The sequence below is a fragment of the Charadrius vociferus genome, unplaced genomic scaffold (genome assembly GCF_000708025.1).
Source record: "Charadrius vociferus isolate BGI_N301 unplaced genomic scaffold, ASM70802v2 scaffold472, whole genome shotgun sequence".
Classification (NCBI taxonomy): Eukaryota; Metazoa; Chordata; class Aves; order Charadriiformes; family Charadriidae; genus Charadrius; species Charadrius vociferus.
The window spans coordinates 6,396,419-6,422,067 of record NW_009647735.1 but is presented as its reverse complement, the minus strand read 5'-3'; the positions used below and the strand labels follow the sequence as shown (position 1 = coordinate 6,422,067).

General features: G+C 46.7%; 1 protein-coding gene across 2 annotated transcripts in view; it reads right to left on the bottom strand.

Moving 5' to 3' along the window:
- Nucleotides 1-1,791: 1,791 nt before the first annotated feature.
- Nucleotides 1,792-25,649, bottom strand: part of FGF13 (fibroblast growth factor 13) — a 140,550-nt gene continuing 116,692 nt past the window's right edge. Inside the window, exons 4-5 of one of the 2 annotated variants that reach the window (XM_009881694.1) lie at nt 4,459-4,657; nt 1,792-3,218 (exon numbers count right to left, since the gene is read on the bottom strand). In XM_009881694.1, the coding sequence (XP_009879996.1) occupies nt 3,082-3,218; nt 4,459-4,657 (336 nt within the window). In that variant the 3' untranslated portion in view covers nt 1,792-3,081. The remainder of the gene's footprint in view (nt 3,219-4,458; nt 4,658-25,649) is intronic. The other variant, XM_009881693.1, reaches the window with a different exon arrangement.

The following is a 25,649-nucleotide window of genomic DNA, read 5'->3' as shown; positions in this document are numbered from 1 at the left end:
GTACATCAGCTTTTGTCTACTATCAGGACTCTATCGAGTCCCCTTTGAGTCCACAATACTCTGAAGGAAAAAGCTACTGTTGGAACAGGTTTGTCAGAAATTTCATGCAATTGTCAGAAACAGCTGTTCATGGCTCATCTATCACCATATCTCTCTTCTCATCTTTAATCCAAGAGTGGCCTTTCTTCGCTTGGTGTATTAGAAACCTTTGAAACTAGGGACTTGGCAGTGAATGCCCACAGCTGATGCCAACGTCAACACGAAAGATGGGTCAGACTACAGACCTCAGAAGGGACAATTCGTGAAAGCATTTTTCTTTCACTGCAGATGACCTTCAAGGGTGGAGGTAACTGTGGGTGGGGAATAACAGTAAGACTGCAGCTATAAAGCAAAGCAGCAGACCTCCAGTTATCTTTAGGATAGTAAACGCTCAACATTGGACTACCTTTGCCACAAATACGCCTATTTTTTAATCAGGTTTTATGTTCCTAAGGCACTCAGACTCCTTTTTTGGAATGCACACCCCAAAAAGTTTGATGTTTGGGGTTGGGAGGGTTAAGAGAAGTGTTCCACAAGGGCATACCCCACTTAGTCGAAGGGAACAGATGCTCCAGACCCACCGAGTTATCAAAACCTGTGGAGCAATCATGGCCACATCTTCGATTTTTAAGGATTTCTATGGCATTGGTTGTGCCTTCTTCACTCTTTGGAAAGGGGCGTGCTGAGGTCACCCAGGCCATCTGAGGGACAGCAAGGTGGTGGTATTTGAGGAGGGCAATACCCCGCTCCAATATGGTTGCTCAGCAAGCCGGAGCTCTTTGCCTGCTATTTGCCACAAAATAAATCCGGGGGTTTGATCTGAAACATATTCTCCTTCCCTCCTCTCTCAGCCCCAACCGAAAAAAACCCCACTGTCCCAGCCTGGTCTGAGGTCTAATTCCAGCTTGGTCAAGTGAGGGGCACACAGAGCAGACAGCAGAAGACCTGATTTTAATTTCAGGCTGACATTTATAGGTAGCTTTTTGCCTCCATTTCCGTTATCCCCTTCCAGAACTGCTTCTTCAGCCACCCACGATGAAAACTTTTTCCTCCTGGGACTTCTTGAAACACCTTGATGAGTGAAGCTCACCTGTCAGAGCTGCCTGGATGTTACAGATGAGGAAAGTTCTCCCTGATGTTTTTTGGAGAGAAAAGGCAGGAGAGAAGGACATTTTCTCTCCAGAGCATGTGCACAAAGGCAGGAGGCGTAGCCTTTTTCCTCCAGACCAGATAAAGCCGACCCCTAGCATGTACCTGTGGCGATGCACAGCCACCTCCGAGCATCCTCAAGGTGCCACCCTGGCACCAGCAGCGCTCGACTTCCCGCATCTCTTGGGGACCCCCGTAGGGAGGGCTGCGGGGAGGTGTGCTGCGAGGTACCGCTACGCGGCTGCACTAAGGGACGTGTAACAGGGAGGGCAGACACGGAGAAGCTGGAGAAGCTCAAAGCAGAGGAGTGCAATTCACTGGGGCTCCAGCAGCGCATGGCGGAGGGGTCGTCACCAAGACTTTGTGGCGCTTAATCGTCACTATGTTTTGAGTATCTCGGCTGGGCACGTAAGACCAGTTCTAACAATATCCAAAAGAAACAACATGTTGTCATTTGTATAGTGTATGGTATTACAGGGGAATAACCCATTACATAGAAACACTTTGAACATTAATTACGGTATCTCTTATAATTTTAGAATTTAACTGCCAACCCTTTCCTTTAAAATTAACCATGGATGTACATCATATAATCAAACAAGCTTTTTTAAAAAGTACATCTCAATATAAATAGTTTATTCAGTGCATGGTTGTGTATACAACAAATAATAAACAACTCTTTTTGTACGAGGCAGAAAGCTGCCTGTACAGAACTATGTCAGTTTTGGAGCACAGAATCCAACGATGATTAATGCACAAAATCTTACACATCATGCAACTCTATGCCAATATTCCAACTTTCTCCCATGCAACAGACATGATGACCTAAATGGAAACCTAACTACATTTTTTAAACAATTGTTTCCAATAGCATGTATAAGTATATGTTGTTTAGGGGTAACCTGTCCTAACGCTTCCTCCTACACAATATTCACGTGCCCGTTACAGTGAAAGAAGGACTTTTACAAATAAGACGTTTCTTATAAAAAAATTAAGTCACCTTAATTCCACAGTTTCTGTCTTTAGAAAAGAAGCCACAACAATAGTTTAACATGACACACAAAATGGAATTAAGAGAAATCTACACTGGAGGATAATTTTATCCCTTTCTGTTAACTTCCACTTGGGATAACAAAACAACTCGATTCCTACAGACTGGGGTTAGCACAAGAACTTTACCAGAAACTACAAATCTATAAAAATTTATATTTCATTGTGTTTAAAACCACAAGAACACTGTTTGCTTGAGCCTGAGACACCAACTCTCAGTTCCAACCCTGATTTTTTAATTATTTTTTTAAAGACATAGCTTTAAAGACCCATTGGAGTTCAGAAATCAAAAAGTTGCACTATTCCAAATTAAAGGATACATTTTTTTTTTTTATATCAAGCCTTAGATATAAAACGGTAAGCCAAGGAAACAACAGAGTTTACATATTTGTTTTTTGTTTGCCCCTATAAAACATACAAGCATTAAAATTTCCTTTGAAGAGCAAAAGTGGTCTTTTTCTGAGTTGGAAAGCAAATTCTTATCAGCAGTGAATGCTGTGAAATGTTTCTGTTTCGTATTCCACAAAGCATAGGAGAGAGAGAGAAAGAGAGAGAGAGAAAGAGAGAGAGAGAAAGAGCTGGACATTTCTTCTCCGAGATTTATTCCGCAGTTATGTTTGCTGGCTATCCAAGTGCCTTGTGATATGCACAAGCATATTCTACATTATTGGGGTATATCCTTTGACAACCAGTAGATCTAATGGCTGATAAACGAGAGACCTATGCAAGTTCGGTGGCTTGTCCTGGGCAATTGAACGTTTGGATGAAAGACCGCTAGTAAGAATTCAACTGCATCCAGAGGTAAGGTTCTGTTTAGAGAGCACTTGGCTTGCCTGAACCTGGCTACGTTGACTCGTTTTGGCTCATGGATTTACCCCCGTTTAGCACTCCTGAAACACTTCTGCTCTTTGTTGGGGTCCCACTTCCAGATCTTGAGAACTCTGTCAGATCGTGGAGAGAAGGCTCTTTGTACATGGCCACTGCAAAGCAAAAGAGAGGCAGCACGTCAGCACGCGTGAACGGGCTCCTCAGGCTGCGGGTGCAAAGGCCGGCTGCGAAACGGTGGGATTTGGCATTCGGCAATACGCAATGTCAGCAGTGAACGAAAGAACCACGACGGCAAGGAGACCTCTTCCATTTGAAACACTCCCTAAGAGCCTCTGAGGTCCTCTTCAAGGGAATGGCATTTTAGAGAAGGGAAAAAACGCAGCTCCCGCCCTCTCCCAGTTAAATCACCCGCCTACCCACTACACTTACAAAACTCTGCAGGACAGACCTAAGCTGATATAAATCAACATTTCCTTATTAACGGTGAAGTAGCACTGTCGACAGCTGTGATTTGACCTGTCACTTGTACGCGCAGCCCAAGCAGGTGGGTGCAAAAACGGATTTTCAGTCATCTGTTTCCTTTGTTTTCACACACATTTGAGCTGAGGACCAACCTCGACACCAGTTGCCTAACACCTAGTCCTAAATGTAGACTGCCAAACTAGTCCAGCATCCACCCAGGGCTACGCACCTTTGAAATATCCTCTCTGGTTTCAAAATGAGACTGCCGTAAGAGGCTGCCTAAGAGCATGACCCAGAAGCGGGTGGCTTCGTTCCTCTTAAGGAAGGAGCCCATGGTTCTCCCATAGTTCTGCTGGAGAAAAGGAGCACCTCCATACCTCGACCGAGATCTCCCTCTGCATTAACCAAAGACTCCGACCACAGACCTGATTCAGATCCTTCAGTTAACTGGTATGAGTCTAGGTCCTGGCTTTTAATACATGTGCAACATGCATCATTACCTTTAATGTCATACGCTGATGCCACATTAATTACGACACCGCACATTAGCGCTTTCTCTCAGGCAAAAAGAGACAAACAAACATCTTGTAACATAAAGCACGGACTGACAAGCTACACAGCAAGTCACTGATGGCCCGCGAGCAGATGTTTGAGCCACTCCAGATAAAGCCTTCGTTATCTGTAATGGAGACACTGTGGACTTTGGGCACAAAGAAACTGATATGCGTATTTGGTTAGATTAGAGAAATGCAGAGATAACGTAGAGAAACCTAAAAAAAGCAGCTGTGGTTACATTAACAGTGTGTTACAGAACATTATACTCCTGTTCTATAAGGAGCCGATCCCTTCAAATATGTATGCACAGCAATTAAACATCTCTGACACAAGATAATGTCAGTTCAGATAGATGGAGCCAACCCAAGCAATTACCTTTTAATGGTTTTGGAAGAAAGTGTGCTGCAGGTTTATTTTTCTTCACGTGGTTTCCTTTCATTATTTCTCCTTCTTTGTTAAGACCCAAATACCAACCCCGGCCAGACTGTTGCTGTCTGTAGATCATTGAAGAATATGTCACATAGTAGTTTTCAAACACTGATTCTTTGAACTTGCATTCAGGTGTAAAATGTTCCTGTAAGAAAGTAACAGATCAATATGTGCAGTGCTGAATCTCACATCAGTTAATGAAAAAGCATCCAATATTCACTGCTTTCCCGACGGTTGAAAGACATACCTCTCACCCTCCACTATCCAATTATGAAACACGGGCCCTAAAAGTATTAACAAAAGAGTAACACAATTTGAAACCCGTGAAACGACGCTGTGAGCAGCTCCAAGTAGCATAATAAAATCTTTTTGAACACCGAGTAAAGAGTCTTAAGTGAAGAATTATTGATCGAGGCAAGTAACAGCTCCCAGGCAGACCCAGCCCTGACGTCAGCCCCGAGGGACCAGCGGCGGTCCAGCTCCACAGCCGAGAAGCGAGGCCACGTCCCGCCTTTGTGCATGAACTGCTGGCCTTCACTGCCGACGAGGAAACTGCAATAAAAATTCAAAGCCAGGATGCCATGAGTAAATGGCCGTCTCTGACTAAGCCAGCAATATTCAGTTCGCTTGTAGCTGCTGTCTCTTTGGTGTAATCTCTGCCCTTTCTCTGCCCTTCCTATCACCCACTGAAAGCCCAGCTGTGCCACATGGGCATCAGCCTCTGCTCTGGGGCTGGCAAGAGTTAAACGGTATATAGCATCAAGCTTTAGTCTTCGTGTTGAAATGCAGGGCTTCTTTTGGGGAGACGGTATTGGGCTAACAGTTAAAATAAAGAGCAATAATCCGGGAGAGAGACTTTTTCTTCCTGCCACTGCTGTGACCGGCTTTCCCTGGGCAACGGTCTTGACTCAATCAATACCTTTTGGCACTATTGCCCAGATTCAAAAAAGGATATAGACATGAAACGCAGGTCTTGGAGGGATCAAAGACCGAAACACCCACCCTGACAGCACCACTCTGCTGCTTCCTCAGGCCTCTGGGTGCATCGGGTTTTTGAACATTACAAGTTCTGACAGCATCTCACCTACGGCCCTCTAAAAGTCCATAAAATACGAAAGAGGAAGGGCTTGGTCTGGTGATGCACGTTGTTACTATCGCGATACTGCCTGTCGTCGCACCGCACAGCAGCCAGCTGTTCGCTGGTTTTTCCTCGTGAAGGCAGCCAGTGCCAGCGAGCTGCCCCAGCGCCCAAAGCAGCCGACAGCGGCGTGAAAGAAAGGAGGAAAAATTGTGCTTGCATAATGATTGTAATTTTGAGTTAAAACAAAAAAAAAAAAAAAAAGCAAAGGAAATGAAATGTCTCAGGAGCTTAAGATGTTCTTATTTAGTTTCTCAAATATTCTTGTGTGAGAAAAAGATGGTATTTAAAAAAATAAAAACACCACCACTGTGCATTTTCTGCACATCTTTTGCCATTTTGTCTTCTCGTAGGAGAAAGAAAAAAACCTCCCATCCTCTGCCTGGCATTTGCTTCAACAAAGGACGCGAAGTAAGCAATTTTCCTCTTTTTTTTTTTTTTTTCTTCAAGCTAATTGGCTGTTATTTAGTTAATTGATGATTGGTTTCAATTGCTGTCAAGCGGGGAGAGTCGCTGCATTTTTGCAAGATTTCTAAATAAAAGCCTTCCATCACCGTACCCTGCCCCGCGCTCGCCATGTTAACAAAGCCTACTGCACGTCTATCATCCAATTAGCAGCAAAATGGAAAACTACAGTGCTCCCACCGGAAGATTATGGTTTCTGTACAGTGATTTGGAGCTGTTTCGGGTACAAGAGCCCCGCTTGTACACAGCGGCAGAGGGTCACGTTGCAAACACAACCACAACGTTCCCCGCGGCTCTCTTGGGGAGCGAGTCAACCTCAGGATGAGCAGCGGGAGCCAACCGCCCGCGGAGTCCCTTGAAACAGAGGGGCAGAAACAGTGGGGAGACGGAAAGACAGACGCTAACAGCTCCTCCCATGCCCCTGAATTTTTCCCTTGGCTGTGAGGCTTGCGGTGGACGCGGTGTGCTGCTGTGAGGTCGCACCGGCAGCCGCCGGCCTGGCGGTGCGCACCCGCTGTCCCCCACCAGCGATCCCCTCCCCGGAGCATCCCACCATTCAGCAAGGAGTGATTTCTCGCGACAAACGGTGGGGCACGGAAACCGAGACGCCTCTCTACAACGCGCTCAGCTACCGTGCCAAATTCCCTCCCGCTTTTTTCCGGCCCCAGAGCAGTCCCGCCTCGTTCACCCCACTGGCTCGGCACGGAATCGTGCCGCTTTGTCCTGACCGACGTCTGCTTAATTCCTCGGCTTCGGGAAGGTGCTGCAGGCTGGGAAAGGCGTCCTCCTTGCCAAATAAAAGTTGATTGCACATGAGCTGTCTGCAGAAGCCGAAGTGCTCCGCTCGCTCCCGAATACTAAGCAGCCGCTTACCTTTTTGCAAGTGTTTGTTTCCCCCCATCACTTGCCTTTAGTTTAACCCAACCTCTGGCCTTCCCGCTCGTTAAAAAAAGGAGTGGGGGAGAAGAACCGCGGAGGGAAGCCCTGAATGGGGAATGCTAGCAAATGTGCTCCTGATTTGGGGGTCTTACAATTAAAATGTACTTTCTGAGCTTGGCAAGTCCATGGGCCAACCCCACCGGGTACGGACAGGGCTTCTATCAGCCCATCAGTTCAAAACACAGTGGCAAGCGGCAAGTGCAAAATGGCCATTGCGTTATCTTTGCTGGCAAATTCTTTAATAACATACCGAGGAAGTGCAAGTTAAAGCTGTGAGAGGGCCGAGTGCCCCAATTAAAACTGGTCTTTTCCAGCTCGTACGGTCCTATTGAAAATTTATAAATATAATTCAGCATTGCATTCTAAGACCAGTTTTTTTCCTGTCTCTCTGCTGTCCTCTTTGTCCATCTTTGCAACGAAAATAATTCGAATGAGTTCTGAGAAGTCCAATGTTATGAATAGCTTGTTATGCAAAACATGACAAATAGGTATTTGCGTGAAACAGTATTTCAGTCTCAGCTTAGCTCAGAAGTCAGTGATGATGGCACATACGCGACAGTAAATTGCACTCACCCAAGCCCCTCACACATGCACCCTAACAATGAATGAACGAACGAACGAATGAATGAATGAATAAATAAAAGTTAAAGAAAGTGCTGGATTCACTGTAGTCGTGACTCAGCCGTGCTTAAGTAAGCAAGAAGATGAACTGTCAGGGGCTGCTTCTTGGTGTTGAGCTGATCAGCTGAACTACTGAAATGCGTCTTCATGAATAGATCTGCAGCTGCATTAAATATGTGAAAAATAATTAAACAAGAATAATTTGGTGTATGATAATACGGTAGAAAGGCCTTGTAGCATACACTTAGAGCGGCTGTATTTCCAGGCAGCTGACTAGATTACATCTAAACCGATCCAGTCTCTTCCATACAAACGCTGCATTACGGCTATGCCAAGGCTGAAAGCTAAAATACTGTAAAAGTGAAGCTGGAATTCTTCCTGCTCTAATTGTGCAAAAGCCAAAGACCATCCAAATTATCAGCCATCACACCCACCTACACTGCAGGACTGAATATTAATTTTGCCGGCCCCCAAATGATCTTGATGCAGGAGTTCAGCCTTCCCATAGACAGAAAATGGGCGATCTGCTTTAAAGTATTTAATGTCTTCAAATTTCTATCATACTATAGAAGCCTTTCGTCCGGATGGTTGTAGGCACATAAAAGGGCAAAGATGTTTCCTCTCTGCTATTTATTGCATACTGTATTTGCAGCGTGGATACCATCAGCAGGGGACATCACCAAATACTTTATGGAATAGTATGTTTAAGTCATTAGGTCAAATTAGTTTGTTAAATGTCTGTATATCACAGGAGGTTGAATGTCCTGTAGCTACCCTACAGCAGTTGACCAGAATAATCAGACATTTTATTCAGATGGATTTAGTGCTAGGACCATGAATAAACAACAAGAAAAAGAAAAAAAACTTTGAAAAGTATTTGGGAAAAGTATTGGGTACTCGGGAAAACTTGGAAAATGTTCTTATATATTGAGCATATAATTAAGTTCCATGTGATCAATGACTATGCCTGCATATGGGATTTCTTCTTTATTTTCTCCACTTAATGAAAATTGGATTTTTCCCCCCTTCATATCCTGATCTCTTTCAGGACTATAATGTAGCCCAGGATTCCATTCTATAATCATGAATTTTTGAAGGAGCCTCTTTAAGGCTCCAGAGTAGTGATTTTCTGCGCCACTGAGCCTGCCTTTTTTTATTAGCAGAGATTGATTTTCTCCATCTTGGCATGTGAAGTTCCAGGGTGTATCCTCTGGATCATCACCCCGTAATGTGCAGCGATATCAAACAGCACAAGATGTGAATACTTCAGCTTTACTGTTATCAGAAATAACAGCTTTTAGATCACCGGCGTGAGAAGACTCTCTGAAGAAACTGGTATTTTGTGAAGCCACCAAAAGCTGTTTGCTATAGGAGTGGAAACTTCCAATTATCTGGAAGCATTTTCTTCTGGATCAGACATATTACAGTTCCCACGGATAGGTTCCAATCCCACAATATTGTCCATTTTGCTTAAATTCACCTATTTTGAGGAATCCTAGTGTTTTCAGCGGGAGCAACTCACGATAGACGAATATGTACAGGTCTCGTAGGACTGTAGTTAGGAAGACCGACTATGCGATTGTGGCTGTACACAACAGTTGCCGGTCACAGCAAGAGACGTGCTCGCGAGAAAGCGGTTTGAAGACGGCGCAGTGAGCAGCTTCATTTGGGCTGTGTCTGTTCCAGGTGAGTTCTCACAAAGACGCCGTAGGTACCCCAAAGCCCTCCGGAGGTGCTGGAAAGCTGAACTGAACTGCTGCTTGAACAAGAAAACTACTGCTCAACAGGAATTTGTGGAAGGCTGTTAATTCCCCTTGAGTTCACTACAATCGGAAGGCGTGTGTACCGGCCGTGCGACCATGTAAAGAAGAAATTAATTTCAAAATTATATAGAAAAGATACACTAAATTCTTTCATCGGGAAACCTATTTACAGGCAGGAATGATAGGAAGGCGTGTTTTTCCTGGAAGGTGATCCCAAACAACTCCATAGGATGGAATTGCCCGAGATAGCGCAATGAGTAGGAATTTATCAAGGAAAACGCAAACTGTCAGAGGTGCGTAAATTTATTTAGGGCAAAGCTTCCAGAAAGAGTAAAATGGAGCCGGAGGAAGCAGCTGGATATCCAGCATCTCCAGAGTGAGATTTCAGGTTGTCACTAGGTATTCTCTGAATCTATGAGAAAAGCATTAAAAAGATCCTGTAATTATTCCCTTGACATTGTTCCTTGGCACAGCAAATCAAATGCACAAACTCAGGGAAAGAATGCGCACAGTGAACCGAAGCAGAAAACATATTAATTACAAATAGAGAGCTTTAGAGGTTTAAGTTTTGTCCATTACTCTTTTTCTAGCCTCTGTCAGTGACTCAGTTGTGAAAACTTGTCCAAGCCATCTTTGCCCAGCTTTTTAAGTGGCGTTTAGGGCACATCAATAAATACCTATTTAAAGCCTGGTGCGTCACCTCTCAGCGTGCTCTGCCCATGGAATGGATGTACTGCCTGATGACCCCGGGGAAAAAGACTCAGTGACTGTAAACAATGCTGAAATTTAATTGAGATAGGAACTATGCATGATCATATTACTGTTCCCCTGTCTTTTGGTGATGCTTCACTTCTACGACTGTGTTGATGAACCAAAGCACTGCTTAATTGGGGCAAGAGAACTAACGCATGATACATGCAGAACGAAGATGCTGTTCTGATTACTGCCGAGGAAATTAAGCCTGTAATGTGGTTTAAAAGTCCTGCAAGATGCCCAGGAGAACACCTCACAGCTGTCAAACACAGACCCCTTTCCTAATCCGGCCCACAACATTACGAGGTGTAATTTACTTCATATGAATAAGAAAGAGAGGAGATCCACTCTGCCCCCAAATGCTTCTCTTTTGCATCAGTGTGCATCCCTGTCGATCCTGGAAATATGGTACAGGAAAACCTCTGCAATTTCCTCAATGATCAAGTCCTCTATAAATATTTTAATACCTTCGAATGCTTGTACCTACCTTTTTTTTTTTAAAAAAAATAATTTCTGTGGCTTTAGGGCAGCAGACTTGTCAGTCCTAGTTCAAAATCAGTGAAATTCTAATACGATAAAACATCGCCTGTTTTGTGAAACTTGGGAAGGTTCATTAAACAGTAGGTGCCCACCAGGTTGTCTGAGGGCTCTAAACCAGACTAACAGAGAAAATCTCTGTGATACAATCCTACTATTACCTAGAAGCTGGTTTTTTGCTCATGCTTAATTTATATTGTTTCACACATACAGAAGTCCTGTTATGGGAAGTAACTGTAAAGGGAAGCCTATATATTAATCTGCAATTAAGCCTCTTTGGAGAGAGATCTTCTCTACTAGTGTAAGCATGGGCTTGGGGTTAAAAAAAAAGATTAGAATAACTTTCTCAATGTCTAGCCAAAGGTTTTATTGCATGATAAAGCCCAGGATTCATGGACTGCCCTCCCAGGATTGGTCAAGGACTGGTTAACACCCCTATAGCCTCTGGTAATCTCCAGTTGAAAAATGAGATGGAAGTATCCTGCACATTTTCCACACTCTGATCTCATATTCTTCTCTTGGTATGTGCCACTGATCATCTTCGGACAGGGAACTTGCTAGACCTTGGGTCTCATCTGCTACAACTTCTCACGATGCTCCCTCCCGTGTGACGGAGTGAAGCAGAGGAACTAAACCTTCCTGGCTGAGCAAAGCACCACGAGCCACGCTCCGAGCAGCTCAACTGCAAAGCACGTGCTGCCTCGATACGTGACCTGCGCGGCCGTGACAGAAACCAGGGATGTTGGACAAGACGTGCTCCCCGAAAGCACGCTGGGAAAGAGCCCGCCTGCTCAACCTGGGCAAAAAAATCACGTCATCTTACATCACCGGAGGCATCTGAAGCGGGTAACTACCTCTGCCTGGTGCACGGGTAGCTGTGCGCAGTGTATAAATACCTGTATAAATGTATAAATCCCTTTCGGCAGCCATGGGATCACACCAACTGGTGAATCCTGCTCCCCTTCAAAGCTGCAGGAGAACTCCCTTCTCCTCTCAGTAGGCTCACGATTCTCCCCAGAGCAGCCAATCCTTTTCATAATTTTCCTAAGCTCATTATCTCCGTTTCCTGCAACAGTGGCTTCCACAGGTGAAGCCGGCAATGCGGAAAACAGATTTTAAATGTGTCCGTTGTTGTTTTTTATCGTAAGCAAATTTCCTCTCTCTTTTTTTTTTTTTTTTTACAGCTTTCTTCTCTCAGCTTTTAATTTTGGAAAACAGCACATAAAAGTACCCAGCGTGCCTCTTCTGTGCCATTCAGTACCTCACATCTCTCTATCCCGTCTCTGCTTATTCATCTCTTGTCTTAACTAAGCGGGCCTAATCTTTTTAAATCTCTGCTCATATGAAAGGTGCTCTGTGCCTCTAATCATTTTCATTACCCTTCACTGAATCCTTTCAATTTTTTTTTTTCTCTATCATTTCGAGAACTGAAACACAACATTTAAGAAGAGGCTGTACCATCAAGTTGCATAACGGAGGTAAGATATTTTCAGTCACTTGTCTTATGACAAAGTAAAACAGTCTTTGCTGTTCAGCCTCGCTATTGTGCATTGGTACAGAAGTTCTCTATCATTTAAGTTGTGCCTCTGATAAATACGGTCCAATTTTATGGTATTTCTGACCCTCTGATCATTCAGTGTACCCAAGCTTAAAATTTAAAGGAAGGGAGAAGGCAGCAAAAGGCAGATAGGACAGCTTTCTTCCCCAGAACTAGAGCAGACAGCCCCAAAGATGCTAAGCAACCTATTTTATAACATACCCATTATTACACAGATAACCTGCCAGCCACAGCAATCAGATTTCGAGCAGTTATAATTGACATCAAACTCTGGTATTGTCAAATCTCTCCGACACAGCTGTTGTGCAGAATGTCCTCAGCTTAAGTGTGTCATGCCTTACTTTAAAAAAACATTTATGAGTTGAAAAACTCCTTTCAAAGTATGGGGCCCATGTTCTGCTTTCAGTTAAAGACAGCACTGAATCCTGCTTGTTTTAATGGCCGAGCCCTGACCCACTGCCATTCGCTGAACATGGCCAGTGGCATGAGATGCTGAAGGATTATGAGGAGCCCGAGCCTTAGGAGACACTGCAACTGCCTTGTCTTAGAATCATAGAATGGTTTAGGTTGGAAGAAACCTTAGAGATCATCCAGTCCCACCCCCCTGCCCTGGGCAGGGACACCCCCCACCAGCCCAGGTTGCTCCAAGCCCCGTCCAACCTGGCCTTGAACACCTCCAGGGATGGGGCAGCCACAGCTTCTCAGGGCAACCTGCCCCAGGGGATCACCGCCCGCACAGGAGAGAATTTTTTCCTAATATCTCACCTGAATCTCCCCTCTTCCAGTTTGAAGCCATTCCCCCTCGTCCTATCCCTCCATGCCCTTGTAAAAAGTCCCTCCCCAGGTCCCCTCCCCAGGGACTACAAGGCAGCAAGAAGGTCTCCCCGGAGCCTTCTCTTCTCCCGGCTGAACCCCCCCAACTCTCTCAGCCTGTCTGGTGCGAACTACTTGTGGTTTGTTCCTCTGAGCTGCTAATTGCCTGCCAGCCCTCCCTTTGGCTTCGTATGCCACCGCCTCAGTGGGACACGGGGACAGAGAAGCCAAGCAAAGCCTGGTACCTTCCACTGAGCTGCAGCAAGAATGCACCAAGGAAAAGTCCCTCCATCAAGCAGACGAGCGTGGCGTGAAGAGACACCGCTTTGTCACAGCCCGGTGCCGTGCAGGCGAGATGTCTGCGAGCTGGCAAGAGCAGCTGAGAGAGAAAACCCGTTCCTGTCCCAGCAGCCCTTTTACACAATTACTCTTGTGTTCGTCTACATGATCGCTGCCACTGGGGGACACCCGCTCTGCTGCTGCGGGGGCTGCGGAGAGCAGGGCGGCAGCCAGGGGTTAATTTGCTCCTGGAAGAAGGTGGTTCAGCCGGCATTCGTTAAACCACCACCTGGGAGCGAGGGGCGAGAAGGGCAGCACAACCTTTCCGCTGCCACATCCAGCGCCTTGGCCGCGCCATCCCAAAACGATGCTCCTGTGGGTTGCGAGGGGCTGCTGGGATGGGGTTCAGCCGGCAACCACCGCCACACCAGGGCACCCCCGGCCCCAGCAGAGAGGAGAGGACAAGCAGCGATGCCGGAGCTTTGCATCCCCAAACCCTCCCCTGCCACTTTTGTGTGGCACCGGGGAGCTCCCCGGACAGGCTGGGCAGAAGTAGCGGGGCTAATTAGAAGAGCGTGGGATTGACTGCTCTATCCCAGATACGGGACATCAGCCCTGGGGTAAGGAGATGGAAGAGATCTCCTTCAGACCGTCACCCATGAATTCACGCCGATTTATCTTAAAGTGCTGGAAAACAATAATCTAATCAGTGTTTGCAGTAGGCTCTAAATCTGTCTGTTTAATTACAAGCAGGGACGTGACCCTTTTAGCAGTTTTCTATGGAAAAAAGGAAAGCACGCAAAGGTTTCTCTTTTTTTTTTGGGGGGAGGGGAAAGGCAGTTGAACGAACAACAGTCAGAACAAGTGCTACAGTTCTTCCCATGGGAACAGGTGATAACGGGGAACGCTGTTTCTGTGGTAACCTGGAACCCGGCTGAAAGCCTGTCGGTACCACTGCTGTGAGCTGCGATGGGTGAACCGGCGTGGAAGAGATCTGCGTGTCCTCTGCTGCTCTGGTGAGGGGCCACCCATCCTACGTTTGTGATGGCGAACTCGCGGAGGCAGAGCTCCTCCACCCGAAGGCTGGGCAGGCGGCTCTCCCAAGCACAGCCTCGGCACAGCTCGGACCTCCCCAAAATACCCCCGGCTGCCGTGCCGGCACTGAAGGAGAGAGATGGGGTCTAGCCCAGAGGATGTGCTTAGAGACGGCTGCTGCTGAACGAGCTCTTTTTCTGCACGTTACAAATTGCCTCTGCTCGCTGAGGGCGAGAAGCTGCAAGTGGAAGAGAAATAACGTCGGGAGAAGAAAGACCACCACGTTCCATCAAACAGGTCCACCGCTTCGCTGTCAGCGTAGAGTCTATTCCGCGCAGAAGGACAGCCGTTTGGCCTGTATGTATTATTAACGCGGATGCACATTTACGGCGCTGTGGATTAGCCGATACTCCGGCGTTCAATACCGCTGTAGTTCTCGGCAAAGGCATTCGTCCTGCCTGCTGTCATCCCTCGTGGGCAGCTCGCGGCGCGCTCGGAGGGCTGCTCTTCTCTGCCCTGCACTGCCGGGGCTGGAAGCGCTGCCGGAAAGGTGCCTCACCTATACCAACGCTACCCAACGCGTTTGGGGAACCCGCTGTAGACCTCTGTAAAGCACTAAATGCAGCACAGTCTTTGGACTGGCATTATATACTAAAAATAATACTAACACCAAAATAATAAGCCTATTCATTAGGGTTTTATTCTGCAAAGCACTACACTGCATGCTTAATTTTTAACACGGGTAATGTCAGCGTCGGGAGAGTTAAGCAGGTCGTTACACTGAACAAAAGCAGTGACTCTTTTAGGATCTGATTATGACCAAGGGAAATACTACCCAGGCCTTTACTGCCTTTTGGTTAGCTTTCTAACTTCCATGTAGTCTGCAAAGAAACATACATCTTGCTTTAAGAAATCAAGGCTATTTGGCATTTTTCACTATTAATTCAGCTTACTCGCTTACTGTGAGGTGCAAATAAAAAGCTTAAGCTTAATAATAATGGGAATGTCACAGGTTCAAGGAGCTGGTTAGCTCCACCCTGACCAAATGGTAATGAGACCTTTTCAAATGAGTTTGATTTACGGCAATCCATTTATTCATGAATGCCACGGATGGATGTTTTTCAGCCCTCGGTAGTTTGCCAGTGCCAGGGCATTACTGGCAGCCAAACCCTGCTTCTTGATAGAGAGCGGCGATGCTCTTCGGAATTCCTCCGCCCTAAATTATGCTATTGAACATATGCTGCTAAGAGGATCTCAGAGGGATGTTTGTATTAGACGGCAGGCTAATTAAGGGATTTGAGAGATTTCAGATGGCAAAAAACTTTTAAAAACAAGATAATCAAGGATTATACAAGGTAGATGAGACGTAAGAGCGACCCTTTATTTGAGAGTTGATGCTGACCAGCAGGAAACATTTGTTTCAGCAGATAAACACCCCACCTAAGAAGGGAGACACGCAAAGAACAGGCTGAATTTCTCTCTGTAAATGACATATATGCATGTCTCATAACCAACACCTTGAGCCTCAAATTATTGGAAATTCCGGTTTGGGGAAGTTTCCCAGCACCTTGCACAGGAAAAAACTGTGCAGCAGAGCAGAGCCCGACCTCCCCTGCGACAGGCACAGCTAACCGGAGCGCACAGGCGCCTGCGGGCAGTGCCGGCAGGTTGCGCACTGGCATTTAAAACGCCGCATTGCCCTAACAAGCAAGTTGGCACCGCGTACCTCGAGAAATGGGAGGCTGCGTGTTCCAGCCAGCGCTCTCCGGCAGAGCCTCGATACGTCCCTAGGAACCTCCCGTCACCACACGGCTCCGCCATTAACGTGGGGTGAATATTATACGGCCTCTTAACACTCCTCCAACAACCGCCCTAATGAAATTAAGTGTTTTTCAGTGATTTATGGGAAGTTTTCTCTAAAACAGATGCGGGGTCTGATAGGAAAGGCTGCCCTCCCAAGAGAGAGCCCAAGCACAGAGATAAGCTTATAAAGCTCTGTTTTCTTTCCTGCGACACGGATTTTGTGAGGGTCTGTCCTTTGGCTGGTTTACGGCTCCCTGCTGCCCCTGGGCTGCCTAACAGATTACTCCAGAGCCAGACTTTTGGGAGACACCGCGCTGCTACGGTCTAAGCAGCGGAGAGGAGAAACGGGTCCCCGGGAAAACACTCGCAAAGCTAATTTAAACCTGGAAGACGCCCAAACGTCTCTGGGAGGTGCAATTTCAAACCTTAACCTAAGATAGCCTGGGCGGCAATCGCAGGTTTCTGGGAACGGTGCGGAACAGTCGCTCCGTGAGCCAAACAGCGCAGAGCTCCGTGTGACAACATTTCGATAGCAGAGCTGTCGCCATTCCGAGTTATCTCACAGGGGAAAAAAAGCAGCAAAACACTAAACTCACGCAGAGGCATGACCACTCCCCGGCTTACACGTCTGCACCAGCACGTCTCCCAGACTCCCAGAGACTTTGAGTCAAGGAACATTTAACATCTCGATCTCATTTTCTCCGACAGTATTACCTGTTGAACAGACGGGGAGCATCCTGAAAGGATTTAGAAGGGCTCTAGCGCAGAGAAATCTTCGTCCCTGAATCATACAGAAAGCTGAATGGTGTGAGCACCTTGATTTTAAACCCAAACCTCGTCTCTCTGCTGCGGAAAGCCCTTTTAAGCACAGTTAAAACAAAGAACTTCTGGCACTAGACGAACAAATGCTGTGCTCTGTCCTGCAAGGGGGAATCTGAAAGGTGAGCTCAAGGCTTGGCTTGAAAACTACTGTTTTATTTTTTTGTTGAGGTTCTAAACTGCCTTGGATCAGTTCTGCTTTTAAAATCTGGTTATCTGTTTCCAAGTCAGCAATTAAGAGCTGCAGCCAGCCAGGCAGGGACCGGCCAGCTAAACCAGGCTGCAATTGAACGTATAAAGGTGAGCTCGTCCATCAGAAAAGGTGATCGCCTTTCAATTTACCCACCGGTTGATCTCCCGTTTCACCGTCCAGGGCTACCCGTCGTTAGTATAACCTAACAAGCAGCAAAAAAGGCTGAGGAGAAAAAGAACGGCAGACCAAGGATGCAAGGGAAACGCTGGTGAATTCTATCAGCTGCCCACTGAAGTATTCCTGCACAAGGAATATGTGCTGGCAAGTGCAGAAAGGCAGCTTTCCTGCAGGCAAGCAAGACTTCTTGGACATCCTTGGGCTTCGAAAGCTTTGAGGCTAAAGCCTGTGGAGACCAAATGGGGTAACTGAACGCCATTTAAATTCTACCATTGAAACAAAATAAGACTAACAATGAAATAAAGGGGATTCATTTATCAAAACATCCCTGAGGATCCGAGTCCAAACCTGGACCTGCATGTGCAAGTCCAAGCTCTGACTCATCTCACCTACCTTCAGGCACTTAAAAGAAACACCAAAGTTAGGAGCTGGGTCAGTCTGGGATTTTCCTGTCCTCAACGAACACACTTAGGATAAATTACACCTGCAGAGGATAAGAGAGGGTGGATCTGCTGTGTTTGACTCCTCCACCACAGCCCCAGCTCTGCTAAAGCCCCTGGTCCTTTCCGAGAAGAGATGTGATGTCCCAGGGCAGCACTGCCGTGCCCTGTGCCACCGTGGTGCCCAAAGCACCATCAGTGCTCGGCCGGGGCCGGTGTCCTGCAGGTGGGGAGAGGCGAGCGGGGAGGAGAGGGCAGGGGTGGGAGGGATGGGGATGGGGAGAGGTAAGATGCAGGTGGGAACAGAGGGAGAGGAGAGGGCTGAGAGGTGAAGCGAAGCAAACGTGGGGGCCAGACTTTTCCCACCGAACCACAAACCGAGCTGCAGAGGTGCTGGCACTGTTCCTCCCTCCGTGATGCCACCGGGGTGAGACCACACTGTGAGCTCTGCTGGGGGCCTCAGCAGGACTGGTCCATCCCTGTATGCTGTGGCTCAGCAGAGCAGCACAGACTGTCCCCAGGTGGCCCCAAGTTGCTGTCCTCTGTCACAACATGAGATGGGTTAAGTGAGCTTTAATACCAAGTGTTGCACAGAAGTGGGTTTCATAGAAGCACAGGATCGGAGAATGGTGTGGGGTGGAAGCGACCTTAAAGTCCCACCCCCCTGCCCTGGGCAGGGCCACCTCCCACCAGCCCAGGTTGCTCCAAGCCCCGTCCAACCTGGCCTTGAACACCTCCAGGGATGGGGTAGCCACAGCTTCTCGGGGCAACCTGCCCCAGGGGCTCACCGCCCGTACAGGCAACACTTTCTTCCTAACATCTGATCTAAATCCACCCTCTTTCAGTGTAAAACCGTTCCCCCTCATCCCATCACTCCATGCCCTTGTAAAAAGTCCCTCCCCAGCTCTCCTGGAGCCCCTTTAGGGACTGGAAGGCCCCAGTAAGGTCTCCCCGGCACCTTCTCTTCTCCAGGCTGAAGCCCCCCAACTCTCCCAGCCTGTCCTCCCAGCAGAGGGGCTCCAGCCCTCCCAGCATCTCCAGGGCCTCCTCTGGACCTGCTCCAACAGGTCCATGTCCTTCTGATGCTGGCGGCCCTAGAGCTGGACGCAGCACTCCAGGTTTCAGTTCTGCTCTCTTCCAAGCTAGGGAAAGTCTGCCCCTGATCACCCTTGGCATCAGCTCTCTGACTGCTAAAATGGAAAGAAATTACCATGGGTACATCCGAGATACAGTTTTTGCTTTGCAATATTTACAGGGATTTCTTTCTCCTTCACTGGAACAGCCCCCAAACCTTACAGTCTTATTTTGGCAAAGCTCCCATTGAAATGAATCACGACTTTGCCTGAGTTAGTGCTCCAGGACTGAGCTCTAAATTATTAAAAGCAAATGATAAGTAAGAATTTATGTCAATTTTCAAAACAGCTCCACAAAGGTAGACAAAACCCCTTCTTTGAAACTAGTAGAAGGTATGCGGCCAAACTCCCAGTCTGCTTTGCAACCTAAGCCCTAGCTTTTTAGCGAAACACAGTGCCTTTTAAACCTCATCTTTTAATCATCATACTTGGGTATGACGCAGACCCCTCGCCTTGTTTCGTTGCTTCAAATACAGCCTCCACCATTCCGCTGCACAGTGTAAGCGAGCCCCTCGCATCACACGTTGGCGCTCTCCTCCTGGGGAAGCTCTCGGCTCCTTCCTTTTCTCCCTCTTGCAAAATAACCTCCTGTCCGAGCAGGCACAGGTACCTTCCCAGAGCGACCTGTCGATATCCCTTCTTGTTCCTACACGATACCCCTTCTTGTTCCTACGCGGCGCCCTCAGGGGACTCAGACTGAACATCAAATATTGCTTTAGGCGTTGCGTTTGCATTCGTAAAATTAGCATCTGCAGCTCAATGGCTAAATTAGCATCCGCAGCTCATGCCTCTTCCCTGGACTGGGGGGTTTAGCTTGTACCACCTGCACGGCCAGGGGACAGGGTGGTGTTTTGCTAAACTGGAAGCCAAGGGGCATCGGCCTGGGGCTGGCAGAGCTGCTGGTGTCCAGACGGGTCCAGACTCATTTCTGAGCTCCATCACTTGCAGGACACCTCCAAGAGTGATACCCGAGGCCCTGGATGCCACCCTCAGCCCCACGCCACGTCCACGGGCGGTCAGAGGGACCAGCTACTCCTGTTCACTTCATTCGGTGACACCACGTGAAAAATGATCATCTGATCGCTGGGGGTTCCTAGACTTTCATTACAGTGGAATGTTTTTATAATTACTCCTAACTGGCCTTGCCTAGGACGTCTGAGTGCAGACTAACTGAATATACAGTATAAATTATTTTCTTTCTGTAGGATATAACAGTTTGGCTGCGGGTCTCTTGTCTTTTTAAGCTCAGATTGGTGAAATTCAGCTCTTTGCTTCAGTGTATCCCATCACTGGATGTTTGTTATTGAAAGGCAGCTTCTGTCAGAGCTGAAAACACAGCTACACCAGCACAGAATACAAACTGGAAGACGATGTGGAAGAAAAAGATTAATTTCTTCCCCTAGATGTTGCAAAGCCATTACCTGTTTTTGAATGACATATCCAATTCTACACTGGGAACCGCTAAAGCATTTACATAAGAATGCAAAAATGCACACATTATCACTGCAGGAAGCACTTAAAATTTAAGATAATTATATAGTATGGAAACGATTTCAAAGGACTCAAACAAAATAACAACTAATTCTAGAGAGTCACCCTTTAAGATGATTATTACTCTGCACTACCGCTGATCTCTCACCAAAAAATCCTTCTCCTTACAATTATATGCACATTATAAATTCCTACTTTGTTCTTCCACCATCAAGCTCCTACAGCTGCCGCTGACAAATTTGCATTCTCTGAGAGCTGAAGGAGACAGCCAAAATATTCACACTGTGAATGGAGGCAAAACACACCGTTGCCACGCTCGGATACGATCCTCCCTTCACGCCGGGGACCTCTTCTGCGGCTTTCTCCATCGCTGGGGTTGAGCCTAGGGAAGGAGCCTCGGGCAGGGGACGCGGCGGGGGGACAAGGGCAGCCCCCGGGTCGTGGGAAAGAACTGATGCTGTCCCCCAAACCCGCACAACGGCGCTGAGCTGCAGGCAGAGAGTTTGCAAGAGGGACGCGGGGAGGACTCCTCTGAGGGAACCGGTATTTCTCTGCGGTGCGACGGAGGGAAGAATAAAGCGTCCTGCGCTGGAGGCAGCAGCACTGGTTGCACACAAACCCTCCAGCCCTGGGTTTCGGGGGAGAAACCCTCTCTGCCATTCATCAGCGCTGCTGGGTGTGCGGTGAGAGCAGTGGCCAGTAAGCAGGCAGGCATCTTCTCGCCTGTGCAAACTAATCAAAGCAGCGAAGATTTATTTGGCCAGTGGATTTCCAGCCAACAACAACAACAAAAATCACATTTGAACTGGGGAGACCTGGCACGGGAGGGGAGCAGCCCACTGGTGCAGATGAAAACCTTCTGCCCCACCAGCCTCTCTCCACCTTCCACTTCACTCCTCGCTGTCGCTCTCATTCCTGCCTCCTGCTGCCATTCTTCTCTCTTGTATTTTCCCCAATTGTCCCAGGAAAATAAAATAAAAAAAAACCCAAACCAACCTTGCCTAGTTCTTTTGCTCAAGGCAAACTCAGTTGGGGGAAAATTTATCTGCCAAACCCTAATATGTTTTTATTGGATATCTGCAAAGAGAGATTTACAGAAGCTCAAGCCAAAGTCGAACACTAGCTTTTTTTTTTTTCCTTTTTTTTTTTCCCCACAGCAAGGGCAAAAGTACATACTGAACTCACAGCAAATGAAAATCTCATCTCACATATTATGGAGACATAAGAAAGTCCCATCCCAAGGCTCTGACTGAATATAAATGGACCAAAAAAAAAGTGTTTTCCAAGTCTAATTCTTGAAAATAATTGCAGTGATAGAGCTGAAACTTCCCCACAAACTTCAGACTGAAATGGGAAACTTAGAGATTTTAAATCCAAAATTCTGACAAAGTACAGAGCAGCTGAAAACAGCATCTGGTAATGGGAAGCGCAGCCAAGTTACTAATAGGCGTTGCTACCTGGGCTGCTGCTGGTCTTTCACACCACCGCCTCAAACGAACCAAAGCGTCAGAGGTCTGTACAAACCAGAGTTGTTTGATTGGCAATGGGGTTCCTGTGGAAATTTAATTAGCCTTGGACTAGAAAACACTTCAGACAGCGCTGGCGTGAATTCCCATCTATTAAATAACACTTTGCATGAGCAGAACGCCACCAGCTTCTGCAAAACGCCTTCTAGATCTACGCGGAGCTCCATCAGCTTGCCGCGAGCGGGTCAGTGTGGGGCAATACGCATTCACAACAGTTATTTAAATCCTCCGGGGCCACAGCGTTTCTTTTCTCTGGTCAGCGCGGCTACCCGAACTATTGCACTCCAGAGGCTGTTCCTGCTAGCAGGTAATGTGATAATGAAGCCTCTTCTTCTTCGAACATAGAGAGGGGTGTACGAGCTCCTGTTTCCCTGAACACGGTGGGGCTCACACACAGGAGGAGCGTTGCTGACCCCAAAGGCAGAGATCCCCTTCCCTCCAGCCCTGGTGTGTGTTCATAGCGGGCTGAGATTTCCCTGCCGCCTCTTCTCCCCGTGTACCTGGTTCTTCTGCCCCTCTTTTTTGGGCACAGAAGCCGTCGCAAACAGCAGCCAGAGACACTCCCCTGCCTGCCTGTACCCTTCGGTGGGTGGCTGCAGTGGGCAGCAGCATGGGCTGGGACCAAGGCGGCCTCTGCTGTGGACGTACCCCATCCCACGAAGGCACACAATCGTCTCTCACAATTTCCTCAGCTGAGAGAAGCCAGGATTTGCCAGCCTGTGACATCACTTTTAAAAGCAAGCTTGCCAAACTCACTCTGAAATGAATTATAGAAGTCTAGCTTAAACCAACCAGCTGCCTACCCAACATCCAGATTGCAAGGACCTGTCTAGACGGAGAGGTAATTATACAGAAAACAAGACGCTAGGTCTTTGCAGCAGAGCCCATCTTTCATGGATTGTTGTCACTGAAACCTTATCATTATTGGAAAAAGACAAAAGAGGTGTGCCAAGCGACGGGCTAGATGTCGTCTTCTGGTGTGGACACAGCCTCATCTGACCTTTCAAATCAGCCAGCGCAATTTGGGGTCAGGGCATCGCAATCCAAGTTTGACACGTCCCGGCCTGGCCTGGGACAAGTCTCCTGGTTAGAGCCTCGATTCTCAGGGACACACTTTGGGGAGCTGCACCTACTAAAATATAGCAAAGCACGATATCCAATTTCCTGTTTTGTAAAACAGCAGTGATTACAACTGTGAGAAGTAATTAATGTTTGCACTCCATTGTGAAAATGACGACCACTAAATAATATCCGAGTGTAATCACATTTACATAGCTGAAGTACGCTTAGAAAAAAAAAAAAAATCTTTCAAGAGATTCACCTTTCCTGCCCCCAGTAGCTGCAGTCAGTAGTGATACCAGCCAAGAACGCAAAGGACTAAATTATTTCTGCATACAGAAAGATTATTCATATTATTTTTAAATAATTCAAGTGAATTATATCCGAAGAGCTTGTAACCTAACCATCAAATGATATATAGGGTGGCTTATCATCGGGGTTTCAGTATGATACCTCTAAAATACAATTGCATATGGTACAGTGATTTACTAATAACCTACTGCTACAACACAGGCAGAGATGTAAAGCACAATGGGTCTAAACCCTCCCACTTTTAATTCTCACTGCTAAAAAAACTCCAAAAACATTTGGACTGAGTTATCTTTATTATCCCTTCATACTTCTAAATTCATTAGTGGGCTACTTTCTACCTCAGCACACAGATAAATTAGCCGTTCATCATCTGAGATCTTCACAATATTGTTGTTGTTCATTAACTCTGTTAGTTTTCTGGATGTGCCGGGCATTTCCCAGACACGCAAGAAGGACCTACCTGCCCTGAGAAACTCCAGATCAAAGAATAAAGATGATAAAGATGAAAAAAATATTCATCAGAAGCAGCAGGAAAGGAGGGGTCTCAGAGACAGGCAGCAATATAACGTTAAAGAATTTTAAAAAAGATAAGTATTTAGAGTCAAAGTGCATTTTAGTTTCAGTAGCAACTTCAGCGCTCGGGGTAAACTCATGGAAGTGCTGCGGTGATTGAGGAATGTATTTTTCCTGGTTTATCACAAGACTTGGCTCCCTGTGTCCCCTCCTTGCTTTTGGAAAGGGGACAGCAGCACCGCCCCGCGCTTGTGTGGTATTTCCACATGAGCCATTTTACAAAGGAGGAAATGGAAACCAACTTCTTACGTGTTTTGTAAGGGTAATGAGGAATTTCTCTCCCAGCGTGGATTAAAACCCCAGAACACTTCTTGCACCACTACTGTTTTTAGCACAGACTTTTCCTGCCTCCCCCAAGCTCTCCTGCATGTTAAAGGCAAGGTAAGTTTGGAGTCTCTTGGTTTATTGGTTTTTAAACCCATAAAAAGTCCTGAAAGAGCCCTAGTCCATGTGCTCTCCTTACTATCTCCTGATACATGGCTAAATCTGTCTTTTGTCTTTTTCCGTAACCGTTTTCACGCTCAGGAGATGGATGCAGGGTTTAGGTAGGACTAGGGGAAGAGCATCCAGTCTCAAGTTCCCTCAAGGAGTATGGATGGCCACATCTCCCTTTCACAAAGCCAAAAGGCACAGGAGTAGCTGCTCCCGATGGCCCAAGCCTCCCGCCTGCAGGAAAGCAACGCTCTTCCCAGCAAAGAGGAGACTCCCTCTGCATTTATATTTACATTACATTTATGTTTACCTCTGTATCATACATTTACTACTGAAGCAGCTGCATTGTCCTTTGACTTCTTAGGAAAAGCACACGCCGAGGAACGCAGGGGCATCTTCAGACTGACTCTGGGCTACACCAGACGCAAGGTGTTACCATAGCTTTAAAAATTATTTAGGCGCCGTGCACTATAAAGCTTCTCCATCCCCCGCCAAAATGAGTCCACGCTGGTGTGGGAGGGGAAATTGGTGGGAGGATCTGTTGGTAATCACTACATACCAGTAAAACATGGTTAATGTGCATAAACAACTACACACTGCACCAGTTACAGTACGTAGCTACAAGTAAGTCAAGCACTTTATTTGTGTAATTACAAGGAACCGATCCCTGGGGGTCATACAAATAATTCAGTATCCCAGCTAAAAATGAGCTTTCTGAGAACATTTACACTAGTATAATCTGATGGGATGCACAGTTCTGGAAAATCAATGCCAAAGGGGATGAGAACACAGCTAAAGCTAATTTATTTTTTAAATCAAATGAATATTCACTTCCCCCCCCCTGTTATTTGCTCAGCTTTAATGAATAGCTCCTTTGCTTCTTCACTGCTGTCTCTTCCAGCTTGGGCAATATATCCCAAGTTGGGGAATTGTATCCAAGGCTCGGCACAACTGCCAAGGGTGAAACGCAGTGAAAATAAAGCCCTCAACATTCAGCTACACTGACCGCACGTGGGAGACACCTTTGTCCATCACCTGAACGGAGAGCCTTTTCAGGGAGCTTCTAAAAAACAACCTCTGTTATTAAATTAATCATCTTGTGTCAAATGGCAGAGTGACAAGAGAGAAAATTTACCTGGGTAATAACTCAGCAATAAAGGTTTATAGAGAGGAGGAGGAAATTGGGTTGTTGCAGACACAGCAATAACATCATGAAGCAAAATCCAATATTGGAAGAGATAAAAAGTTTTCCGTCCCAATATTCCTCCGTGACAAGTA